At 40.3% G+C, this 23833-nt stretch overlaps 1 protein-coding gene across 10 annotated transcripts in view; it reads left to right on the forward strand.

Annotated features, from left to right (window-relative positions):
- The window catches only part of NFX1 (nuclear transcription factor, X-box binding 1), a 75635-nt gene that overhangs the window by 5995 nt on the left and 45807 nt on the right, over window positions 1-23833 (forward strand). For all 10 annotated transcript variants that reach the window (XR_001875902.1, XM_017821565.1, XM_017821569.1 and 7 more), the window contains exons 3-5: window positions 2414-2575; window positions 8195-8272; window positions 17591-17696. Coding sequence is in view for 9 of the 10 variants with exons in the window: in XM_017821565.1 (XP_017677054.1) it covers window positions 2414-2575; window positions 8195-8272; window positions 17591-17696 (346 nt within the window). In the remaining variant the exon portion in view is untranslated. The remainder of the gene's footprint in view (window positions 1-2413; window positions 2576-8194; window positions 8273-17590; window positions 17697-23833) is intronic.

The following is a 23833-nucleotide window of genomic DNA, read 5'->3' on the forward strand; positions in this document are numbered from 1 at the left end:
TTGGAGCGAATTTTCTGCCGACTCATACCACTAGTGACTGAAAACATTAAATGGAAATCAGCTGAATCTCTTCAGTGCTATTAGAAACACTAAATAATGTTTCTGTTTCAAGAGAAACCTAGGTAGCTTTTTCTTTCAGTTTTACATAAGTGTGCACTTAAATTGTGAGGCTTAGGTGTTCAGAGGCAATAAGGAGAAACACCAAGAATGATATTAGTTTGTTTTTTTTACAAAGCATCTCAACCTTATCCTCTGCAGCCCAGAATGATAGAGATGGATAGAGTAGTTCTTGTTATTGTAACTGTGGTATCAAATCTATTGAAAATTTTGCTTCTCAGCATCTCTTGTATTTCAGACATGAAAAAATAGTAGCATAATTGGGAAGCATAGCTCTAGTCAGAAATTTTGTTCCATTAGGAGAAGCTCAAGGATCAGGATCTTCCTTAATCCTTTGTAACCTAAATGCATTAACTTTTGTGCTCCTGGTTTCTCTAAAAAAACTCAATCTTTCTCCTAGCATTATTATTAAGTGAAAAACATCATGTGCAAAAAGCAGGAAGAGAAGTAGTAATCTTTTACAGGCAACTTAAGGAACTTCCCCCTCCAAAATGGCAGTCTTTGTTTACATGCTTTATTTGCGAGCTATTTTGGAAACAGTGTCTGCCACTATTTTCAGAGGACTGAGTTTGTGTTTTTTTAACTATTTATGGTCCATCATGGCTGGGCTTCGCGAACGAAGATTTGGGAAGGCTCTATCCACATTTGCTACAGGCACGCTGGTGGCTTATGAGGCCAATACATGACAGACATATCCGATTGCAAAAGGCACAGCAGAGACTCCTTAGGTGGTGTATTCTGCAAGACATGGTTCTTTCTGCGTTGCCTTTTTTCCTCGAGAGTGATCCTGCATGTGTTTTCGAAGGAGACAGCTGTGTTATAGATGGTGTGTCTCCAGGCTTCCCGATTTGAGGCCAGAGTAGACCAGTTATGGTGATCAGTATGGCCAAGGCTGAGATGTTGTTTCAGGGAGTCCTTGTATCTTTTCTTCAGGGCTCCTCTCATGCGGCAGCCAGTGGCAATTTCACCATAGAGCAGGATCTTAGGGAGGTGGTGGTCCTGCATCCTGGAGACATGCCCTGCCCATCGCAGCTGCGTTCTCAGTAACATGGCCTCAATACTTGTGACAGCTGCTTGCTCTAGAACAGATGTATTGGTCACAAAATCTGACCAGTGGATGTTTAGGATCGTACGGAAGCAGCGTTGATGGAAGAACTGTTTATGGTATAGCTATAGTTTCTGAGTATCATATAGCTTTACACTTCTGGAGAAAAGAAGTGCATTTCAGGTGAGGATGCTTCTTTTACAGCAGATAGTAATTATGGGAGAACAGAAGGAGAAATGACTGTTAATTTTAAATCTTGTGGTGCTTGACGCAGGAGGGCTAGAAAAGAAACTTGAAAATCCTATTAAGGAGAGCAAACAGTGTTAACACTTGCAAGTTTCCAGACAGCCATGGGCTTGCTTGCAGTCATGTGTGGTACAAGCACATTTTGAATTAATAGTAATTTTCTTCTGTTATTTTCATTTTCTTTTCCTTCATTATGAATTCAAAATTTCCTTGTATTGTCACACTCTAAAAATGTTACATTTTTATTTTACACTTGTATTTAAGATATTTTAAAATTCAGTGGACATTTTTAAGGTGGACTTGGTAGCCTTATCTTGATGGGAGAATTAAGATGGCAGAAATGAAGCTGCGTTGTGCTTTTGTTATGGTTGCACATCTAACTTTTCAGGTGGTTTTGACTTTCACGTGGAGTTCTTTCTTTATTTTCAAAGTACTTTTTTGCATTCTTTCATATGGCTCAAAAGACCCTGTACTTCTACTGTTGTTTCCCAGTAATTCCACTCCTAAAACAGTCAGTTTACAAAGAGCTTTTTCCCATAATTCAGGCACTCCACTGTTGATATGTGTTGTATGGTCCCCCAGGAATACTCAAGGATAGGAATTAAGTTTAATTTTGGCTGAAATTTCTGTAGCTAAGAACTTTCATCTTATTGGTTTAAACTTTATGTGAAGATAAAGTTCCCATATAAAGTGATGAGTTAAATCTCAAGCTTCTGCCACTCTTAAGACTATTAACTAATTTGTAAGATCAGAATGAGTGCCATTCATCAACAGGAATTTTTGTTGCCACTTTTATGGGAGTCTCATTCCCTTTCTGCTCTGAAACTAAAGAAATATATACAAAGTATCAAACTGAAATCTTCCAGGAGTAAACCAATATCTTATTTATAGCCACACAGGTAAAAGAAGTTTTGTTATGATTTAAAAGAAATATTGGAATTTAATTTGAATTTTGTTTTTCAGCTAGCTGATGTTTTATGCACAAATAATATATTTCATTTGCAGGGTCATTGATTGAACAGCTGACCACAGAAAAGTATGAATGCATGGTGTGCTGTGAGGTGGTCCGAATAGTAGCCCCAGTGTGGAGCTGTCAGAATTGTTATCATGTATTCCACCTGAATTGCATTAAGAAGTGGGCACGATCACCAGCTTCACAAGCGGAAGGTTGGTATTTTCTCAAATTTATATTATATTTACCTATTATATATAATATATATTCTCAAATATATATTATACGTATAAATAATTTTTCTCTCAAATATATCTAGTAGCCACGTTCATGTGTTTCTTGTGTTGGAAAACTACTTAAAAATACTGGTTTAGGGTAACCAATATTGTACCCGCCTCTGAGGCAGGGCAGTTAGGTTCATTGTTAAAGGGATCTGTTGGGGTGGATTAAAGAGAAATGATGCTAAATAACTGATAAAACAATGAATTTTATTAGAGCTACTGCTTTGAAACATAACTGGAAAAAAAGGTAACAGATTTGAAAAGGGGTATATAGCCATTCCTAAGAGAGGAAAATTGGAAAGAGAAAAATAGAGAGAGATAGGAAAAGAGATAGATATCACCATCCGTGGCTCCAGTGACATGTGGGTGATCAAGGTTGCAATACATAGTCCTGGTCCATCAGAGGAGGGGGCCTACATACACATCAAAAATTGGGGGGTTTATAATCCTGATTCTTCCAATAAGTGCCCCAATACCTCCTCCAGGAGAGGTTCTGGGCGTGCACAGAAGATCTGTGGGCATCTTTCTGGAAGATTCTGGAAGTCTGGTGGCATCAAGGGGGGGTTGAGTGTGCATGTGTCTGCATGTGCCTGGCAAAGTGTCTGAGCAAAGGTTCTGAGTAAACTTTTCAGAGTTTTGCAGCTGTACAGTGGTGGCGTTGTACAGTGCGGGAGAGAAACTAGCATAAAAATTTTCAGGTCCGCAGCAGGCCATCAGGTTGGCACCAATGCAAAGGTGGGTCCAGTTGAAGAGGAAAGTGAACTATTCTAGATCATTGTGTGTTGCAGGTAGCAGTGGGAGCTTCAAAGTTTATTAGAGAAGCTCCTATTGAGTCACGAGGTGCAGAAAGGACCTCCTTGCTTTCTAAAGTCCTTCTCAGAGAGGCACCTCCAAGGAGCTGGATCCAATCTTAACATCAGGCTTTGTCAGTCGTTTTAAGTACAACTTTGTCCTGCAGGGTTAAAGATGGCAAACTGGATATATTTATATAAAATGTATTATTTATTATGACAAATGGCTAGACAAAGTATCTTAATCAGAGTTATTTACTACAGTGCATAAAAGCTAGAATGTTTAGTATAATATAGTATAGTGCACTATATCAAAGCAATTATATTAAAGCTAGCAAAAAAACCCAGAAACAATTATTAAGTCAAGATTTGATGTAACTCACCCATACCAATTGTCCTGGGCAAAAATCTCTTTCACTCAACCTCCAGGACTATACTTGAGAGGTATCCCCACTTCAAGGAAGAAAACTCCACACACATTCCAAGAAGAGTACATTAGAAGAAATCTACTATATGAACATGGAACTGGACTTTATATTATAAAATGATTGACTGCCAGTCATGTCTCCAGGTCAGCTTAGCAGCTTATCTGCCAAATCCTTGCCTCACTATCAAGATGTTAGTTTGGGGTTGATGTGACAACTGGTTTTAGCATAATTCAACACCAAAACCAGCACATGAGCCCCCTCACAGCCCACCACTGATAGCCTTGCAAGGTGTTAAGAGTTACTTGATCACATTCCAGGGCAGAGCATCCTGCTGCAGTGTCAATGAAGTAAAAGATGTCCACACACATCCTTGGATGACAAGAAGTGCAAGGAACTATTTTTAGTTCTAGATGTCTAGATTCTAGAAACTTCTTGAAGAACAAGGAGTAACAGTCTTCTTGCACTCTACAGTATCTTTCTTCTTAGGGACTCTCTTTTACTGAAGATGTCTTTCCTCTGAGACTTCTTTGCCTTCTATTGTCTTGACAGTCATCTGAAAAACGGCATCTGGTTTGGCCAAGGCAAGTGAAAGAGTCTCCTGATTATCTGTGGGGAGTCACAGGGCATTACTTTCTTCTCGGTCTGCTACCATTAGACTTGTGATTTGTGTTAAGGAAACCTCACAGTCTGAGCATTTACAAGGCTCTCTGGCAGTCACACTCTCAACACCAGACACTTTAACTGCTGGGACCGAAGCCCCTTCACAGCAGGCGGCTGCAGTGAACCAACAGATGCCCGGCTTTACTCCCTGCACACCAAGCTCACACAGTCAGACTAGGTTTCTTTACCAGTTTGACCCCAGGTTTCCCATAGCAGAGTCTCAGATGTCTAGTCACGTAAACAATTTATTCACAGTTCAGTAATATAGAAACAGCTAAAGCTGGTGCCTCTGTGGAGGGACCCCGAACAAAAGACTCCTGGACTTTTATCCCTCAGAGTCCAAGGGTGCACAAAGCTCACTCTTACTCCCGAATCCTCCACTCCTGCTATCTCTCCCAGTGCCCATCCACCTGGCTCTCTGGCTCAGGCCACTGGTCTCTGTGCCCTTTGTTATCTAAAAGGTTGGCCGTTCACAGCTCCTGCTGTGTCTCAGTGTCTCTTCACCTGGCTGGTGTCACCCATCTTTGTGCCCTTTGTTGGCAGTTTGTAACCTCTTGTCTTGGACTCTCATGCAGATCTCAATCTGCATCTGAACCTCAACCAGTTGACATCCAACATTTAGTATTTCTGCAGTGTAGGTTGTCAGCAGCACTCAGCATCACTTTGCCATCATGTGGAAAGATTCTTTCCTATGAGGAAACAAGCATCTCACATTTTGAATTATGTCTTGAAGGAATGTGACCTTTAGATATCACACAGCTAAGGTCAATCTGACAAAAATATCTGCACTGCACACAAGAACTTTATAAAGGGGAAATGGTTGTCACTTGCCCCCTTCCTTTTTCAACTTTTTTAAAAAACTGATGCTTCAATGGTGCACTTATATTGATGGAACAAAAGTTTAAGTCATTTTGTCCCTTCTTTGCAGTAAAGGTAATTTAACTGATACTTTTATTTTGTCTGGAAGGATCGGATGTATTTGAGTTATTACAACTGTGTCTTTCTATTCTGCCCATGGCCTCCACTTCCAGGTGGGCTAGTGATCTGTACCAATCCAATGCTGGCCTCTAACATGGCTTCTGAATTAATAATTAATAAATAAGTAATAAGTAAGTAATAAATTATAAGTAAGGAATCTTTTTATCCCAGAAGGAGGGAGAGGATAGCAAATACTAAAACAATCTCTAGTAAAATGGAATGAGGTGTGTGATTTTGCTTAGACAATTGCCCTTTGCTGTCTTTGGTTGGAATTCTGCCTACTTTGCTTCTGTTTATGAGAATAGTCAAGAAAATGGAATATTCTTTCTGTAGGGTCATCCTCCTTCTCACTTTGTTCAGTAATCAGGATTTGTAAGGAGTGTTTATAGGACCACTCCTTACAAATGTGGCTGTCAAATGTCATTCTATACTACTGTAATTGCATCTGAATCCTGAAGAAAACTTTTATTCATTCTAATTTTGGAGGAAAACAACCTTGTATGTTCCTTGTGGGTGGACCCACATGAATGTTATTAACATCTTAAAAGAGCAAAGGATAATCAGTGATGAAGAAGAACAAAATATATCTTGAAAGGCTGTTTTGCTTGGTGAAAGGTTCCTATTTTATGGGGACCTTCACTATACTCTAGAGAAACTGTTGCTTTTAGAGGACTAAGCATCCTGTTCCTGGGCAGTTGCTGATAGGAGAGGCTGCCTGCTGGTCTCCCAAAGCTTTCAGGGTAGACTTACCTTCACAGCTTTTGGAAAACATAACATGGAATAACAATGAAAGAAATTGTTAATGGAGTTGTTAAGTGTACTGTACAAAATAATCCCTTAGGGTTTAGTATACTAGCTTTAGGAGGAGCCACGTAAGGTGATAACAGTTTTGTCAGCAGATACATATTTCAGTCAGTTGGTTTTTACCTGTAGCTTTTAACACTATTCTCTGAGTTGCTTCTTCTGAGATGCTTCTTTTTGTAGCAGTCAAAAGAAAAAAAAAAATCTTAGGAAATGCAAATTGCTTTTGAGCATGAATATTAGAATATATGCCTGTCGCGACGGAAAGCTCTAGACACCTCAATGTGAGAATCCAGGAACTTCGTTTATTGAAGACTGACAACAGCTTAATATACACTCCATAATAGGTTCATGAATATTACAGAAATTAGGCTCATTATTGGTGCCCAGTTAGGTGATGATATCATCTCAACTGCCTTCCATTGTTTACACAGGTGGCTCGTTAAGTGTCTCTGTTTTGCAAATGCCTAGCTCCTGTTTTTGAGCCCAATTTAGAATACCCAAGGACGATGCTGCTTTCTCAGGCCCTGCTATCTTAACTTTCTCATGGGCCTAGTCAGACCGCGTCTTGTACTTTAGCAGCTCATCCATAGCCTTAGCCATGTTCATATGTCCTCGCATTTCTAACCAATCCTCTATATATGCCTTGTACCACTGTCCTACAGCTGCTCAGCCCTTAATTGTGCAGATCACTGCAGCAATCTTAATGGCACAATGATATGAGTCAGGATAATGAGTGGTAAGAATAGGCATGAAATATATGCCTTAGATTTCTAGATTGCCTTAGATTTCATGCTTTAGATTTCTAGAACCTATAATTTGGATCATTTTCAGTTTGTGAAAATCATTATTGCTGTGGATTATGATGGTTAACGTAAGAAGTCTTCAACCCAATTTAAGGGAACCTAGGTGTGTGTGTACATTGTTGTAGTGCAATTGTCTTATCAGACAGTTTCCTGTTTGCAGTCCCTTCTGCTTTTGTAACATGAAAATATCATGAATCTTGGTCAGATTTCTTAATTGTGAAGAACAGTTCTAAAATCACAGCTTTATTAATTTACCAGCTTTGAATTGATTAGGTAAGAGAGACAAAAAGTACTAATCAGTTTATTTAATTTTTTTAATATCTATATATAGATATAAAAGCATATATCTCTCCTCTCCGTCCCCCGTTGTGTTCAGTAGTGCTCTCACATTCATATTCTTCATAGCCAGATGTGTACTGAATTTGGGAAACATCTTCATTAATGTCACTTTCCTTACACTGAAGTTTTTCCTTTACTGCTAACCAGCACCCTTCTGGAACGCAGAAGCAAGAAAATTACTATTTAAAATACCAGCTTGAAGAATAATGTCCTAGTCAATGTCTGGGTATTAGCAACTTTAAATGAACAAAGTAGATTATTCTGGTTTATGTAACACTGATTTATTGTGGACATGAAGCAACACTAAACTGGTCTTCTACAGGACACTTAAACTCATGGGAGGATAAAGAAAAGGAAAATATAGGTGGTGCTTTAGACTAGAGAATTACATTTTTCTCACCCATCTCTTTTAACACTTTGTTTCTCACATCTTTAGTTGTGGTGGCGACTATCTTATCTTCTAGCAGTATATCTTGTAGCAGGGCATATGATACGAGAAGAAGTGGAATTTTAAAATTTGGGTTTGCTTCAATAAAGAATTGAAGCCTGGTCAAATGTAGTAGCACTTCTGTATAGATGTTGATACTGTATAAAATGCATTTTTATTAACCTGCTTTTTCACCACTTCTGAGTAAATGGAAAAAAATAGTTTGTTTGCACCTGTGGTAAGAAACAAGGCAAAAGCACTTATTCTAGGTTTGCAGATTAGCTCTTTCAAGGTTTTTTTATCTTTTATTTTTTTATCTACAGATGGCAATAGTGGTTGGAGATGTCCAGCTTGTCAGAATGCTTCTATGCAAGTTCCTAAGACTTACACTTGTTTCTGTGGTGAGTTTCTTGCTTGCTTGTAAAGAAAAACAGTTTTGTCATTTTGGTTTTTTTTTTTAATATGAATTTCAGTGTTGGTGCTTGTTTGCTTACATGCCTGAAATTTAACTTAAAAAAAAAAAAATTGACACTGGCAGGTGGGTGCACAGCGAATCACACATATGATGTCTGAAAAATAAAGAAATACTAAGTCAGAAGCGATAAATATTTTCATATCATTATGTAAAAATAGTGATTTTTAAGGAATGATGATAGATTTGGACTACTATCTTGAAAGTTTCCTTCGGTAGAAGGAATGAAATAATCTGCATGTGTTGTGTCTCTTTTTTTTGGCAAGATGCACCAAACATACAACTACCTAAACCTTTATAAACTGATTTAGCAGTTTTGTCATTTCTGTTGTTCAGGGACACATACAGGTTAAATAGAAAAAAATATTCAGATTTTTCAGATCTTTGTGTGTATATATGTGCCCTGGGATAGTTTACTTTGGCTGAACGCCAGGTGTCCACCAAGGCTGCGCAGATCTCCCCCCGCCCCAGCCAGAGGGAAAAGGGGAGATGAAAAAAACATAAAAACCCGGGATTTACCAAGAAAGGCAGTTTTATATTTACAGAGAGAGGGGAAAAAAAAAAGAACTATAAGCACTATACACACAGGAAAAATTAACAATAAAGACTACTTCCCCACAAAAGACGTTTTCCTCCTCCAAATAAGCAGCCCATCCACCACCATGCAGCTACCAGGAAGAGAAGAGAGAGCCCTTTACTTCCTTCCCATCTTTTATATCTGAGCTGATGTAACATAGTATGGAATATCTTATTGGTAAAATACACATCAAATGACCTATCCTATTTCCATTTCCTTCTCAGGGAGAGTAACAAACCCATTACAGTCTCCACCCCTTATTCCATACTATTTTATGTCACACTCATATCTTATATTTGCCTATATCCCATGCTTATATAGGTCTTGTCTTCAACAGTTGTTTCATCGTTGAGCACCAACATCGTCTTAGTTTGGATCTTCCTCATCTAGTGCCTTTTTCTGCAATGTACAACTCAAAATATGAATTAGTTTTTCCCCAAGGTTAGATCTCCTTGAGACACACACTGGGTTTCCCCATCTTCTCTCATTATCCACCAAGTATATCCAGGTCCTTGAGCAAAGACAATCCCATGAATGAGTTTGCCTTAGCTCGAAGGAGGGTTAACCTGAACTGTTTTACCTAACATACCTCTCAAGTGACTTACTGGGACTTTGTCTCCATCCACGGTGTGAAGGGGCTCCAGTTGGGCAGAGCTGGCTCGATTGACGGAGCCTCTAGTGTTGACTCACCAAGTAGCTTTTGTTAGGTGCTGATCCCAATTTTTGAAAGCCCCCCCCCCAATGCTTTCAAAGTAGTTTTCAACAATCTGTTACATCAGTCAACCTTTCCAGCGGCTGGCGCATGATATGGGGTATGATATACCCATTCGATGCCATGTTCCCTTGCCCAGGTAGTAACTAAACTGTTTTTGAAATGAGTCCCATTGTCTGACTCAATTCACTCTGTTGGTGCTGTGTCACCACAGTACTTGCTTTTCAAGACCCAAAATGGTATTTCAGGCAGTTGCGTGAGGCACTGGATAAGTCTGTAATCATCCAATGGTTGCTTCCACCATAGTTAGTACGTAGCACTTACCTTGATGGGTCTGTGGCAGTGCGATATAGTCAACCTGCCAAGCCTCCCCGTGTCTGTACTTACCCCAACGTCCGCCATACCATAGGGACTTCACTCTTTTTGCTTGTTTGACAGGCAGCGCCTGTCTCACAATCATGGATAACCTGGGAAATAGTGTCCATGGTTATATCCACCCCTCAGTCTCGCGCCCATCTATAGGTGGCATCTCTGCCCTTATGGCCTGAAGCATCATGGGCTCATCGAGCTAGGAACAACTCTCCCTTATGCTGCCAGTCTAGATCTACTTGCGACCACCTTGACTTGTGCAGCTTGGTCTGCTTGTTTGTTGTTGTGATGTTCCTCATTAGCTTGAATTTTGGGTACATGGGCATCTACATGGCAGACTTTCACAGTCAGCTTCTCAATTCGAGCGGCAGTGTCTTGCCATAAATCAGCAGCACAGATAGGTTTTCCTCTACACTTCCAATTGATCTTCTTCCACTGATCCAGCCACTCCCACAGAGCATTGGCTATCATCCACGAGTTGGTGTAGAGGTAAAGCCTTGGTCATTTGTCTCGTTCGGCAGTGTCCAGGGCGAGTTGAACGGCTTTGAGTTCCATGAATTGACTAGATTCACCTTCTCCTTCAGTAGCTTCTGCCACTTGTCGGGTAGGACTCCAGACAGCTGCTTTCCACTTCCAGTTTTTCCCTACAATACGGCAAGAACTGTCAGTGAAGAGGGCATAATGTTTTTCTTCTTTGGGTAACTGATTATATGGTGGAGCTTCCTCAGCCCAATCCACTTGTTCTTCTTCTTCCTCATCGGCCAAACTGAAGTTTCCACCTTCAGGCCAATTTGTTATGATCTCTAGGGTTCCAGGGTGATTCGAGTTTCTGATTCGACCGTGCTGTGTAATCAAAGCAATCCATTTACTCCATGTAGCATCAATGGTGTGATGCATAGAGGGCACCTTTCTGTTAAACATCCAGCTCAGCACTGGTAGTCGGGGTGCCAGGAGAAGCTGTGCTTCTGTGCCAGTCACCTCTGAGGCTACTTGTATTCCTTCATAAGCTGCTAGGATTTCCTTCTCCATGGGGGTGTAGTTGGCTTCAGATCCTCTGTAGCTTTGGCTCCAGAAACCGAGTGATCGGCCTCGGGTCTCACCAGGCACTTTTTGCCAGAGGCTCCAGGAGGGACCATTATCCTTGGCTGCAGAATAAAGTACATTTTTCACATTTGGTTCTGTCCTGACTGGTCCAAGTGCCACAGCATGTGCAATTTCCTGCTTAATCTGTTTAAAGGCTTGCTGTTGTTCAGGACCCTGTTGGAAATCATTTTTGTTACGGGTCACTAAGGAAAGAGGGCTCACAATTTGGCTGTACTCAGGAATATGCATCCTCCAAAAACCTATGGCTCCTAGGAAAGCTTGTGTTTCTTTCTTGTTAGCTGGTGGAGCCATTGCTATGATCTTGTTGATGACATCCGTTGGAATCTGAAAACATCCATCTTGCCATTTCACCTCTAAAAATTGAATCTCTTTGGCAGGTCCCTTGACCTTACTCTTTTTGATGACAAAACCAGCTCTGAGGAGAATTTGGATGATTCTCTTTCTTTTTTCAAAAACTTCCTCTGCTGTGTTCCCCCATACAATAATATCATCAATATATTGTATGTGTTCTGGAGCCTTTCCCTTCTCTAGTGTAGGCTGAATCAGTCCATGGCAAATGGTAGGACTGTGTTTCCACCCCTGGGGTAGTCAGTTCCAGGTGTACTGCACAACCTTCCATGTGAAAGTGAACTACGGCCTGCATTCTGCTGCTAAGGGGATGGAGAAGAATGCATTTGCAATATCAATGGTGGCGTACCACTTTGCTGCCTTGGACTCCAGCTCGTACTGGAGCTCCAATATGTCTGGCACAGCGGCACTCAACGGCGGGGTTACTTCATTCAAGACACGATAGTCCGCAGTCAGTCTCCATCCTCCATCAGATTTATGCACAGGCCAGATGGGGCTATTGAAGGGTGAGTGGGTCTTACTGACCACCCCTTGACTCTCCAGCTCTTGGATCATCTTATGTATGGGCATCACAGCGTGTGGTTCGTTTGGTATTGTCGTCTATGTATTGTTGTAGTGGCCATCGGCACTTGTTGATCCTTGACTTGCAGCAATCCTACAATGGAGGGATCTTCTGAGAGGCCAGGCAGGGTAGATAATTGTTTAAATTTCTCTGTAGCCATTGTGGCTACACTAAAAGCCCATCCCTACCTTTTTGGATCTTTGAAGCATCCTCTGCTGAGGTAATCAATGCCAAGGATGCAAGGGGCCTCTGGACCAATTACAATGGAGTGCTTTTCCCATTTGTCCCCCGTTAAACTCACTTCAGCCTCTGGCAATGATAATTCTTGACATCCTCCTGTCACTCCAGAAATCCAGATGGGCTGTGTGTTTTTATGCCCTGATGGCATCAAGGTGCACTGTGTGCCAGTATCTACTGAAGTTTTATATCTCTGCAGATCCGATGTGCCAGGCCATCGAACCCCCACAGTCCAGTAAACCCTATTGTCCCTTTCCTTCTCCTGGCCAAAGGCAGGGCCCCTCTATTGTTCTTGATCAGAGTATTCGCTGTCTGATCTTTGCATTGCCCAATCAGAGGTCCCCTCATCAGGATCACAGGAATTGATCTCGGTCTTCCTGCATCTCAAAGGTTGCTGATCTCTTTCCGGGGCCTCTGCATCAACTACGTGAACGACCTTCTTACTAGGTTTCTTCCCTCTCAATTTTTGTACCCTGGCTTCAATTTTATAGGTAGGTTCATGTGGTAGTTTGGTCTAGGCCTTCCTTGGTGACTAGTTTGTAACCAAGGAAGGGTCCAGATTTACCCAGTATTCCCTACGATTTTTACGTAAGTCGGGCTGTAAGAAGAAAGGAGGAGAGGCCTTCGCTCTCTTTCCTTCCAGCGGCTTGGAGGTGCAGGTTCCCTGCTGTTGAGTCTGTCATGTTGGGGAGCGAGGCCTGGTAAGGCCTTGTCGACCTTGGGAGGTGGAGGTTGCCGGCGATCGTTCCAGAGCGACTTTTGGTTGTCCCAAGGAGAGTAGTGAGATATTTCTTTGCTAACTTTTTTAGTTGCTAGATATTGGGCTACTAATCGGGATATATATATATATTTTATTTTGGTTTTGTTCCTTTTCCTTTCCCCCTTCCCTTTCCCTTGTGAAATTGTATATATATTTCAATTGTATATAACTGTAACGTAAGTGTAAATATATTTATATATATATATTGCTTTAGCTATCGCTCTCTCATTTCGGTTTTCTTGGTTTTTCTTTTTTTCTCCCTCTTCTCCCTGAGGTTTGGGGGGGACAACACGACTTCTTGTGGTAAGGTTTGGAGACTTGGCAGGGAGCCAGCTTCAAACCATATCAGTTCACCATCCCGCTTCTTCATGTCTTCCCCTTGGTCATGCAGAAAGAACCATAGCTCACCACGTGGCCTGCTCTTGGGGATTCCTTTCCTTCTGAGTAGGACAGGAGACCGAGACCGATCTCTTGGGCTGTCTCTGTGGCGGTTCTCACATTTGGGGCACTTGTAAGGCCTCTCCATCCTCTCCCCATGTGGGTGCACTGGTGGTAGAGATTGGAGCTGTCTCTGAAATCTAACTTGCTGGCCTGTGGGAGTGAGGAGGCTTCCATACCTTCTGCTATACTCCGTATCCGGGCACGCATTGTGTCCATAGTTGGTTCATCCATCCTTGGATGGTATATTGTTAACAAGGAGTTAACATACGGTGCAGCGGCACCTTAAATTACTTTTCTTCACATGGGCAGTGTGCAAGGAATAAGCTCTGGAGTTAGGAAGTTGTTATTGTCTGGGTCATTGTAAATCATTTCCAGCATGGCCAATTCCTGGAGGTACTGGCCGCCTTCCTCTGCAGTAGGGGAAGCTTGGGGAGCTCATTAGACCTTCCTTGAAGGGGTACCTTTCTCTCACACCAAAGAGGATCTGCAGCCGAAGACAGCGAATAAATCTCTCCCTTCCAATTTCCTGTTCAATTTCATGATCTCTAGCAGTGGATCCTAGTTGCTGTGCTTCATGACCTTCTGTAATAATGGCCAGTCTTCGTGAGCGAAGGTTTGGGAAAGGTCATTAACCCTTCGAGCCCGCGCAGTGGATTTTTTAGGTGAGACACAGCGTGCGCTGAACTGAGCCCACCCTTTAATCCTGAGGTTCATCTGCCGGGGCCAAGCAAGCTTGGACAGTGGCAGTGAGGTCCCCAGGACGTAGGTTTGTTTTAGAGTGACCTTCTCTTAGATGGATTGCCTTACAGGGCTGACGAACTCCATCTGCCCGGGGGGCTGGGAATCGAACCTGGGTCGCAGCGGTGAGAGTCCTGCACCCTAACCACTAGACCACCAGAGGCCCCCTCATGACCTTCTAACAGGTGACTTATAGCCCCGTTATCCCAGATCGGAGCAGCCAGGTAAAAATTCGTTCACCAAGCTGGCGGCTGTAATCTCTCCGCAAGTCGCAAAGTTCTGATGGGCTTAGGGACCAGGTAACTTTGCTTTCCTGTCTAATTTCCTCTCTGACTGATTGACCTTCTATTGATGAACTGGCTCTTTGTGAACTGGCTCTTTGCCTTGCCTCCTCTTTTTCTACTGTTATTACTTCCATTAATTCTTCTCTTGGAGGCACGGGCGGGATAGATCCTTCTCCTCCTTCCTTCCTTACTATTTGCGGAGATGGGCCTGTAGGTCCTGTAGATCTCCTTATCCGTGTCTTCCTTTTCACTACAGGGGCAATAATGACTTCAGATGTCGTAGTTTGGGTCCCTGTCTCAGTCATAGTCTTTTCAGCGTATTGAACTGCAGCTCAATAAGCACAGGCCAGGCCTCAGTACAGGGCAAGAAGTTGCTGGTTTTGATCGGGATAGGCAAGGCATCCTTCCTTTAAACAACGTGTCAGTTTGTTGGGGTTGGATACTTATTCTGGTGTGAAGTCCCAGGCAACGAGGGGGTGTTAAATGCCCTAAGAACCTGCCTAAATTCATCCACATGCCCTGACACTCAGGAACTGGCTCCTTTAAAGCACATCCCAGTAAATTCTCTCTCAAAGTTTGTTTTGTCCTAGAACAAGGCAACAAAGACAATACTACATTCCCCAATCCCCACAATGTTCTCATCGTGTTGGTTATAAGCAGCACCACGGCCAGGCAACTTAAGTAAGGATTAGTAAAAATTGCTGGCACCTTCATTACAAGACCCTTTGCATCAAAATTAAGAAGGGAAAGAAAATTGATTTTGTCCCCCTGGAGGTCATTTAGGGGATAAGTTCCACATCCCAAAAACCTGTTAGTAAAAGTAAGGTTGCAGAGACTGAAACTGGGCAAATAGCCATGTTTATGTTATTATGTTCCCAAGTTAGTAAAACAAAAAGATAAGTAAGGCAGTGTTTATATAAACAACTTTTCCTGGCAGTGTTCCTGGGTTTTGGCACCAGATGTGCTGGGATAGTTTACTTTGGCTGAACGCCAGGTGTCCACCAAGGCTGCGCAGATCTCTCCCTGCCCAACCCAGAGGGAAAAGGGGAGATGAAAAAAACGTAAAAACCCGGGATTTACCAAGAAAGGCAGTTTTATATTTACACAGAGAGAGGAAAAAAAAGAACTATAAGCACTATACACACAGGAAAAATTAACAATAAAGACTACTTCCCCCCGAAAGGCATTTTCCTCCTCTGAAGAAGCAGCCCATCCACCACCATGCAGCTACCAGGAAGAGAAGAGAGAGCCCTTTACTTCCTTCCCGTCTTTTATATCTGAGCTGACGTAACATAGTATGGAATATCTTATTGGTAAAATACACATCAAATGACCTATTTCCTTCTCAAAGGGAGTAACAAACCCATTACAATATGTTTAATAAAAAAAGTAAATGACATGAGTATAGCACTCACCAGCCCATAAATATATGACAAAGAAGGAGAAATGAATTATGTAACTTAATTGTACATGTGTGGATAAGTTTTGTTTGGGATTTACATTTCTGAAATCTATATTGATTTCACGTAGGTTTCCTTAGGTCAGAGTGACTGGAAAGTTTCACCTCTCTATAAAATAGGATGTTCTGAAGTTGAGACCGAAACTTGGTGTCGGTAAACTTGCCCTAAAGAAACTGAAATAGGAAACAATTTTATCTATAGTTCTTTTTATCTAAATGTGTCAGTGAATTGGCTAGGAACAGTGCAGTGCAGCTAAGACACAGGTTTTAAATATCTTATGAGTATAGAGATTATAATTCTGTTAGAATGAATTGACCATGAATGAATGTTTTGACCAAATGAAAATTAGACTTTTTCTGTCTGTTAAATAGGGAAGAAATTGCACCTGAGCTTAAAGACCATTTCATAGTTTTAGGAGATCTACAATAAGGACTTTAAGTTGTCCGCAGTACTATTATTTGCAGAGCACAGTGTTGTAATGCAAGTGTTTGATCTTGTCTAGATAGTGTTACATTAATGATACATAATTTGGACATGTGCAAAACTATCTTCTATTTGATGCAAAATACTGACTGTGTGCTGTGTGGTTAAGTGTGGGTTTTTTATTTTTTCCCCTCCCTTCTATGAGGAAATTCCTAGCTTATTTTTCTTCTGAAGATTCTGATTTTTGGGATTTTCCTGAATTTTCAGTTAGTTTAGTTGAAACTCAGGTGAACGAAATCTATATATAGCATTTATTTGTATTTTCCAAACTTACTACTTGTAGAATATACAAAGATGTACTAAAAGAGTTAAAATTATGTAACTATATCACCAGAAATTTTTGTTGCTGCTTTAAATTGTCACAACTCAAATTTATAACATTGGCTTGGTTGCTTCACTGGTCATTTAATTCCTTTCTTGAAGAAAGCCAAGAGAGTGTTAATCATTGCAATTAACCTTAACCTTGATAGTCATCTCGTGCACTTAGAACTATGAGATTTGATAGCAGTATGTCAGATTAATTAAAATATATTTTAGTGCTTATCTTAAATACAGAATACTCGAAGCTAACGTACTTCTTGTTTAAGACTTCCTGCTGCATTCATCAAACTTCATCAACCTTTAATGTTTAGATTAATGTAGAATCTGCTTCTTTTTAGAGAAGTGACTTTTATAATTTGCCCAGTCATTTAATTCCCTATTCCCCTCTTTAATTCTCTGTTCCCCATCACCATACCAGCTAGATCTTATTTTCTGGGAATTTCTTTCCTTTTTTTTTTTTTTCCTGCTGTGTTGAGGCAGCAAGTGAATTTCACCCTTTAATTTTCTTAGCTACCTCACAGCCTGACCAACTAAAGGAGGCTTTTAATTTTTATGTACTTTATCAGTTTAATTTAATGTAAAGTACCAGCTACTTATGCGTCCACTGACTCAGTACAGAAGGAAAGAATCTTCTGGAGCTTGATATTCCAAAGGTATATTCTTTTCAAGAAGTTGAATATATATCAGCACTGAAAGTACAGAAAAACATAAACATCTGTGTAATTTTATTTTTCAAAGAAGACTAGTGCCAGTGTTGAAAATATAGCTTTTTCTTTTTGGTATGATATTTTTAAAAAAATCAGTCTTGTATTCAAAGCAATAAATATCTTTTTGTCTTTGGCATGGTTTAGGTAAGGTGCACAATCCTGAATGGAATAGAAATGAAATCCCACATAGCTGTGGGGAACTTTGTGGAAAGAAGCGACAGTGTTTGGACTGTCCACATCTTTGTAACATGTAAGTAAATGTTTATCATATGAATATTGAAATGATTTAGAGAAAATTTCCGAAGACTTTATTTGTGTATTTTTTGACTACAGGATATGCTTAGAGATTTAGAACCTAAAGAGCTTTTTGGATCAGCTGAAGCTTGAAAGGAATGGAGGTTGTGTTTGTATGTCTAAAGTGAGTTCATATGGCAGCGTGAACAGGAGGTCCACAGTAGTTGTAGCACCATATCTATCATATTTTAGGAACTGAACTAGCTGTCTGACTTGGTTTCAAGAACTTTCATTAGAGAAATAATACTGAATAGAAGTAATTTTAAACATGTGTCCAGTCGTCCACTAGATGTTTTAGGTGCTGCTTTTCATGTAATAGTGTTTGTGTATCTTAATTTGAGATCAGTGCGAATTGGTTAAACTGAAGGACCACTCACTTGTTTCCTGTGTTTCTTTTTCCTTTCTTTGGCTTGTAAACTGTTGAGGACAAAAGGGCACTATTTGTATTTATCTATTTGTTGAGATACCAGATGGTTTAACCAGAATTCCTCATGGAGATTTTAATCAGTATATGTAACTCAGTTTGGTTTTGCTAACATATTTTAGTATAATTCAGCGAAGAGAGGCAAAGGAGAGCACCTGTGTTTTCAGTTTTGGATGTTTTCCTTTAGATTTTTTTTAGCAATGTGGTAGTTTTGTTAAGATTAACAGCATAAGATGATCTTTTTCAATCTATTAATATGCATGCTAGTAAAAAAAAAAATATATGTTGTTCCTAGTGTGTACAGCTTCAATTTCCATGTATGGAAGTTGGTCCACAGAGTCTGTTCATATTTCTGTTTTGAGAAATTTTTAATAGTCAGAAGCATTTTTTTCTGCTCTTGGTACACAGTGAAAAAATTCAGTCATTCCAAGAAATAGATGGTTATCTGACACTTTTTCCAAGGTTTGCTAAAGCTCAGAACTTTACTTGAACTTTAGTCTGAACTTTTTATTTAATGTGTTCTGCTTCAAATATATTTCAGCATTTTGTTGAGTGACAGAATACCTTTTTGCTCTTTAATACTTCTTTCCCACACGTGAAAATGTTGTATTAGAGTTCTTTTCAGTATTAGATTTCATTTGTATTTATGTCTTATGTATTTATGCACATGATTTGTATTATATTTCATTTCAGTGCTATAGCAGTTTTCTTGATTCATGTAATCATGCTAGATCCTCTTTTGCTGTGGTTTGCAGGGTAAAACTGAAACACAGATCATCTTTCAGACTACACTTGATGTAGCTGATACCCTGAACAGAACACTGATTCTCTTGGAGGCCACCTCCAGGCCTCCATCTCAGGAGAGGAATTTGTTCATGGAGACACATTTTGTCCAGTAAGAAATAAACAGACTTCTTAACTACTTTGAGAATGCCCTGACTGCAGTTTGCTGCCTGACAAACTTCCCTGTAGTGCTTGGAAGAAGCAGACGTTCTTCTTTTCTCTCCTAGTCAACAGCGGAAGCTTAGTCTCTGGCATTGTCTTCTGGGAAGTCTTTTGAAGAGTGGTAGCAATATTGTACCACTTGGGGGCACTATGAATTCCTAGTCCTTAGTAGTCATATCAAAAAGCTGTGAAAATTGAGTCCCAATTTGTAACCAGTTGTATCATATTTAAAAATGTTATCATTCAGCTCATGTTCCACATGAGTAAAACTATGCTGAGATCATCCAGTCCTGGAGGTAAGGAAACCGTAGGGGTGCAGATCAAGATGATGGGTGTTTTTGATACTGACTTGTGATAGTGACCTGGAGAGGAATGCACTTTCAACATCAATGTTACCCAGTTTTGGACATTCCCCCACATATGGGAATCTCAGGTATTTATGAGGCAACCTCCATCTGCTGAATAAAAAAGCAGGTAGAAACTTGGTTCCCTCTTGCTATATGAGAGTGGTGGAGTTAAGATATGTAGAGTGTTATTTGAATGCAGATTATAAGTCTGGATCATGATCTGTATCTGGGCAGAGTTTTTCCTCAAGAGAATGCTCAAGGATAGATGTTGCCATCAGGACCAGAAGTGTATTTCATGATTTTCCTTTAAGTTTAGATGATCTGAGAACTTTTTCTTGCAAACAGTAATTTATTTGGATTGTGGATTTGCTGTGTGCCATTTTCCCCTGCTCCCACATATTACCATAAGATGATAAGGTTTGAACCAGAACTGCCATTGTGTCACTGATACCCTAGAAGCTGTTTTTGTTTTAGCTTTTCAACACCACACCACCATGCCTACCCCTGACCCTTCTGGGTCTAATGTTTCATGTCAGCATCAAGACTTTTTACCTCACAGTCTGATGGTATGACGAATTCTTTTGGGAAGACTGTTCACATGCCTCTCAAGTCTGTGTGACTTTATTGATAGTAGGGATGAGTCCCTTTGTTATTGGCAGTGCACTGAGTCTGGTGTTGTATCTGAGTCTTGCGGTGGTGGTCTTGATGTTGCTCTTTCCTCTAGTATTTATTCCATCTATTCTGGAAAACCCTTTGCAATATGTGTCTCATTTAAAGTCCAGCACCACCCTTTGTCTTCCAGTTGAGCAAACCTCTGTATCTGCAGAACTTTAGCCTCTGAAAGAGCTCATCTGGATGAATCCTTGTTATGAACCCTTTTCATTGGTAGACTTGAATTTGAGTCTTGGGGAACCTGCATTTGAGTCATTGGATTCTTGCTTTATTTGTTATCTTTGTGGCTATTACATCAACAATTAGAGTATGTGACATTTAGATGCTTATAGCTATCCCCTTGCTCTTTAGATCAGAATTATTTATGCAGTGTCTGTAACAGAATTTGAATTGCAGTATTGTCTGAGTTTTCAGAAACCACACACTATGTATGTATCTATACTTAAGCTATCTGATGTGATGCTACCATGATCAAACAAACATCATTCCCTCTTCTCCTCATACATGGCATCAGAGGAATATTGTTCTCATTGATTTTCATGAGGATGCTTGTATTTGCTCCCTCTGCCATGTAGATGAAATGTGCAGAGTACAGGAGGTGTTGAAAGCAAGCCATTGTAACAGTTGGTAGTGGTCTAAACTTCAGCTTCCCTCCTGTCTGCCTTCTGTATGCATTGTGTTATACTGTATGCTAGGCTCTGTGAACAAATAGTCCCGTGTAGAATGAGCAGCTCTGAGAGTGATGTGTAGTCACATAATCTTTTGGTGGTGCCAGTTGTGCTTTTCTGAGTGCTGCTTAGGTGGTTACATTACTCTTAATGTAATATGAAGTAGCAAATGAAGTAGATCAAAGGGAATTAAATTACTTGAGAATCTCTTTTCTCTTTAAAACTTAGTAATCATCAGACTCCTGTGGCTGAGGAGAAAGAATTGGATTAAAAGTCACAGGAAAAAATTTTGATCCTTTAATACTTTGTAAAGCGAATAGTTTTATCAAGAAAGCATTGAAAATAAGGGAGTTTCTCTCCCTGCCCTCTTCCCAGGCTCCGCTGTGTTCCCTGATTAGGAAATGAGACCTTCAATTAAATCAGAAGGTGGCAAATTCAGAATGTATCATATACATTCTGCTAGGCAGGGCATCTCCCTGCAAGAAATTGATGCAAGTAATAAGATTCAGAAGAGAACTAATCGTGATATGGGTAATGAGAATGTCTAGAGCTCTCAGCATCACATAGATGCTTTTGGAAAGGATATTAAACCTCATATCCTGGTTAAGATAGAGATTAGGATGACAGCCAGTTTCAGGCAAGAACTGTGTTTGTGGGGTGGTCTAATTTGACATAGTTTTCAATTTTGCAGTGTTAGATCATAATTTTTGAGGTCTTTGTCTCCAAGCACTATCTAAAATGATGTAATCAGTTGTACACATCCTACATATTTTCAGTTGGAATCAAAGCCATGTTACCTTAGTTTTTGCGAACCTGTTGGTTATGGCTCTGTGGTTGTTTAGCCTCAGCTAGCAAACAAGCCCCACACAGGTGCTCGCTTACTCCCCAATGGTGGAATGGGAGAGAGAAATAGAAGGGTAAAAGTGGAAAAAGTTGTGAGTTGAGGTAAAGACAGTTTAATGGGTAAAGCAAAGCTACGCATGCAAGCAAAGAAAAATAAGGAATTCATTTACCGCTTCCCATGGACAGGCTGGTCTTCAGCCATCTCCAGGAAAGCAGAGCTCCATCACACATAACAGTGACTTGGGAAGACAAATGCCATCCCTCTGAACATCTGCCCTCCCTTCTTTTGACCCAGGCCTATATGCTGAGCATGGCACCATGTGGTGTGGAATATTCCCTTGGCCAGTTGAGGTCAGCTGTTTGTGTCTTCTAGGTTCTTGTGCACCCCCAGCCTCCTCAGGGGGGCGGTGTGAGAGGCAGAAAAGACTGTGATGCTGTGTAAGTACTGCTCAGCAATAATGAAAACATCTCTTCATTTAAAACACCATTTTCAGTACAAATCCAAAACATAGCCCCATACTAGCTACTGGGAAGAAAATTAACTCCATCCAAGCCAAAACCATCACAGGCTTTCAAATTATTTGACATCTCTTTTGCACTTGTAAGGAATTTCTGACGTTGGTGTTCAAATTTAAAAAATTAGTCTAGAGAGATACAGCAATTCTTCATCCTACTGCCTACCTGTAACCAGCTTGCGTTTATATGTTGATCCCCTTTATACCACCAGAACAAATTATTTTCTAATGAAGTGGTATGTTGGTTATTTGTTTACATTTTGGGTTTGAGGCCTTTGCATATGGATTTTTTAATGATCAGCCAAGTCCCAAGCGTATATCCTCAATTTGGCCATTCTGTTGTTTGTTTGGGTTTTTTTCTGGTTGTTTTTTTTTTTTTGTTTGTTTGGTTGGGGTTTTTTGGGGGTTTTTTTGCTGTAGGTGTCATTGTGTTAATCTCCTTTCTATGGGATAGTGTTTAATTGGATGATGGTGCTAAGTGTGGCACTAGCTAGCCCCATTTTGGTGAAAATGAATTAAGGTAACTTACACGGGTTTAATGATAAATCTTTAGTATTTACTCATGTTTATTGAAATAGTAACCATTTATATAAACAGCTGACTTGGCAGACCTGAGGAACAGGCAAGCAGCTGTTTGAAAGGGGAGTGCTTTGCAAACCTTTTTTTAGGGTTTAGCTGTGGTGTGCATGGCACTTCACAGAGTGAGTTCTTTTCACGTTTTTAGTTTAATACACTTGAAATTCATTTTGCACTGTTAGGTTCTACATCAAAGAAACACCTAGCTTAACCTTCAATAAAATGTTCCTGATAATAAGCTTCATGGCAAACTTAAACTTCTTCTAAGTTCTCCCTGCCAGCTGGAACTATGCAAGGCTTTAAGAGCGTTTGAAAAAGGTCTTACAAAGGTAGTAAATGAAATTTTCTCTGTATTAAGTTAAATTTTAATGTCCGGACTTCCTTCATAGATCTTTGGTGCTGTAATCTTTTTTAGTAAATTGTAACTCTGACTTGTAATCTCTCTTGAGTTGGGTTCATTTTTCGCACAGGTTTACTTCTAAACCAGGACACAGTTTTAATTAATTCAGTGGTTTTGGTTTCTTCTTCTTCCTATTTTCCTCTGTATCGTGTTTTGTCTGCTCCATCCAGTTTTGCTTTTTTCTCCCTTTCCTTGTAAGTACTCTCGTACTTTTTCAACTCTGCATTATGTCATAAAACTGACCTATGAAAGAGGAAGGGTTGTGGTGTCTTTGTTTTTTTGGGGGTTGTTTTGTGTGATGGGATTTTTTTTATTGTTTTGAATTAGTTTATAGTGTAATTGCTTGGCTCTACTGTTAGGGCCAGCATAAGTTAAGTGATAGATTAGGCCTTATTGTCAGCTGGGAGGAGTGGTAAAAGGAAGAAGGGAATCCCAACCACTGCCGACAAGCTGGTGAAATGACTCAACTGTATAGCATATGACTATAGTAACTGATATACTAATTAGTACTTGTGTAGTGACTGTACTTGGGGAATTTAGTAATTACCATGTAACTGGGTAATCTGTGTTTATGGGGTTTTCTGATGTTCCTGAGTTTTTTTATTTTTCTTTTGGCTTGGACGTCTGTGCAGGTCAGTCCTGGCCAATAATAATTGCTCCACATGAGAGCTGCTGTATTTGGAAAGGAGGGGAACTGGGAGCT

The sequence above is a fragment of the Lepidothrix coronata genome, unplaced genomic scaffold, assembly GCF_001604755.1.
Source record: "Lepidothrix coronata isolate B3197 unplaced genomic scaffold, Lepidothrix_coronata-1.0 Scaffold3, whole genome shotgun sequence".
Taxonomy (NCBI): domain Eukaryota; kingdom Metazoa; phylum Chordata; class Aves; order Passeriformes; family Pipridae; genus Lepidothrix; species Lepidothrix coronata.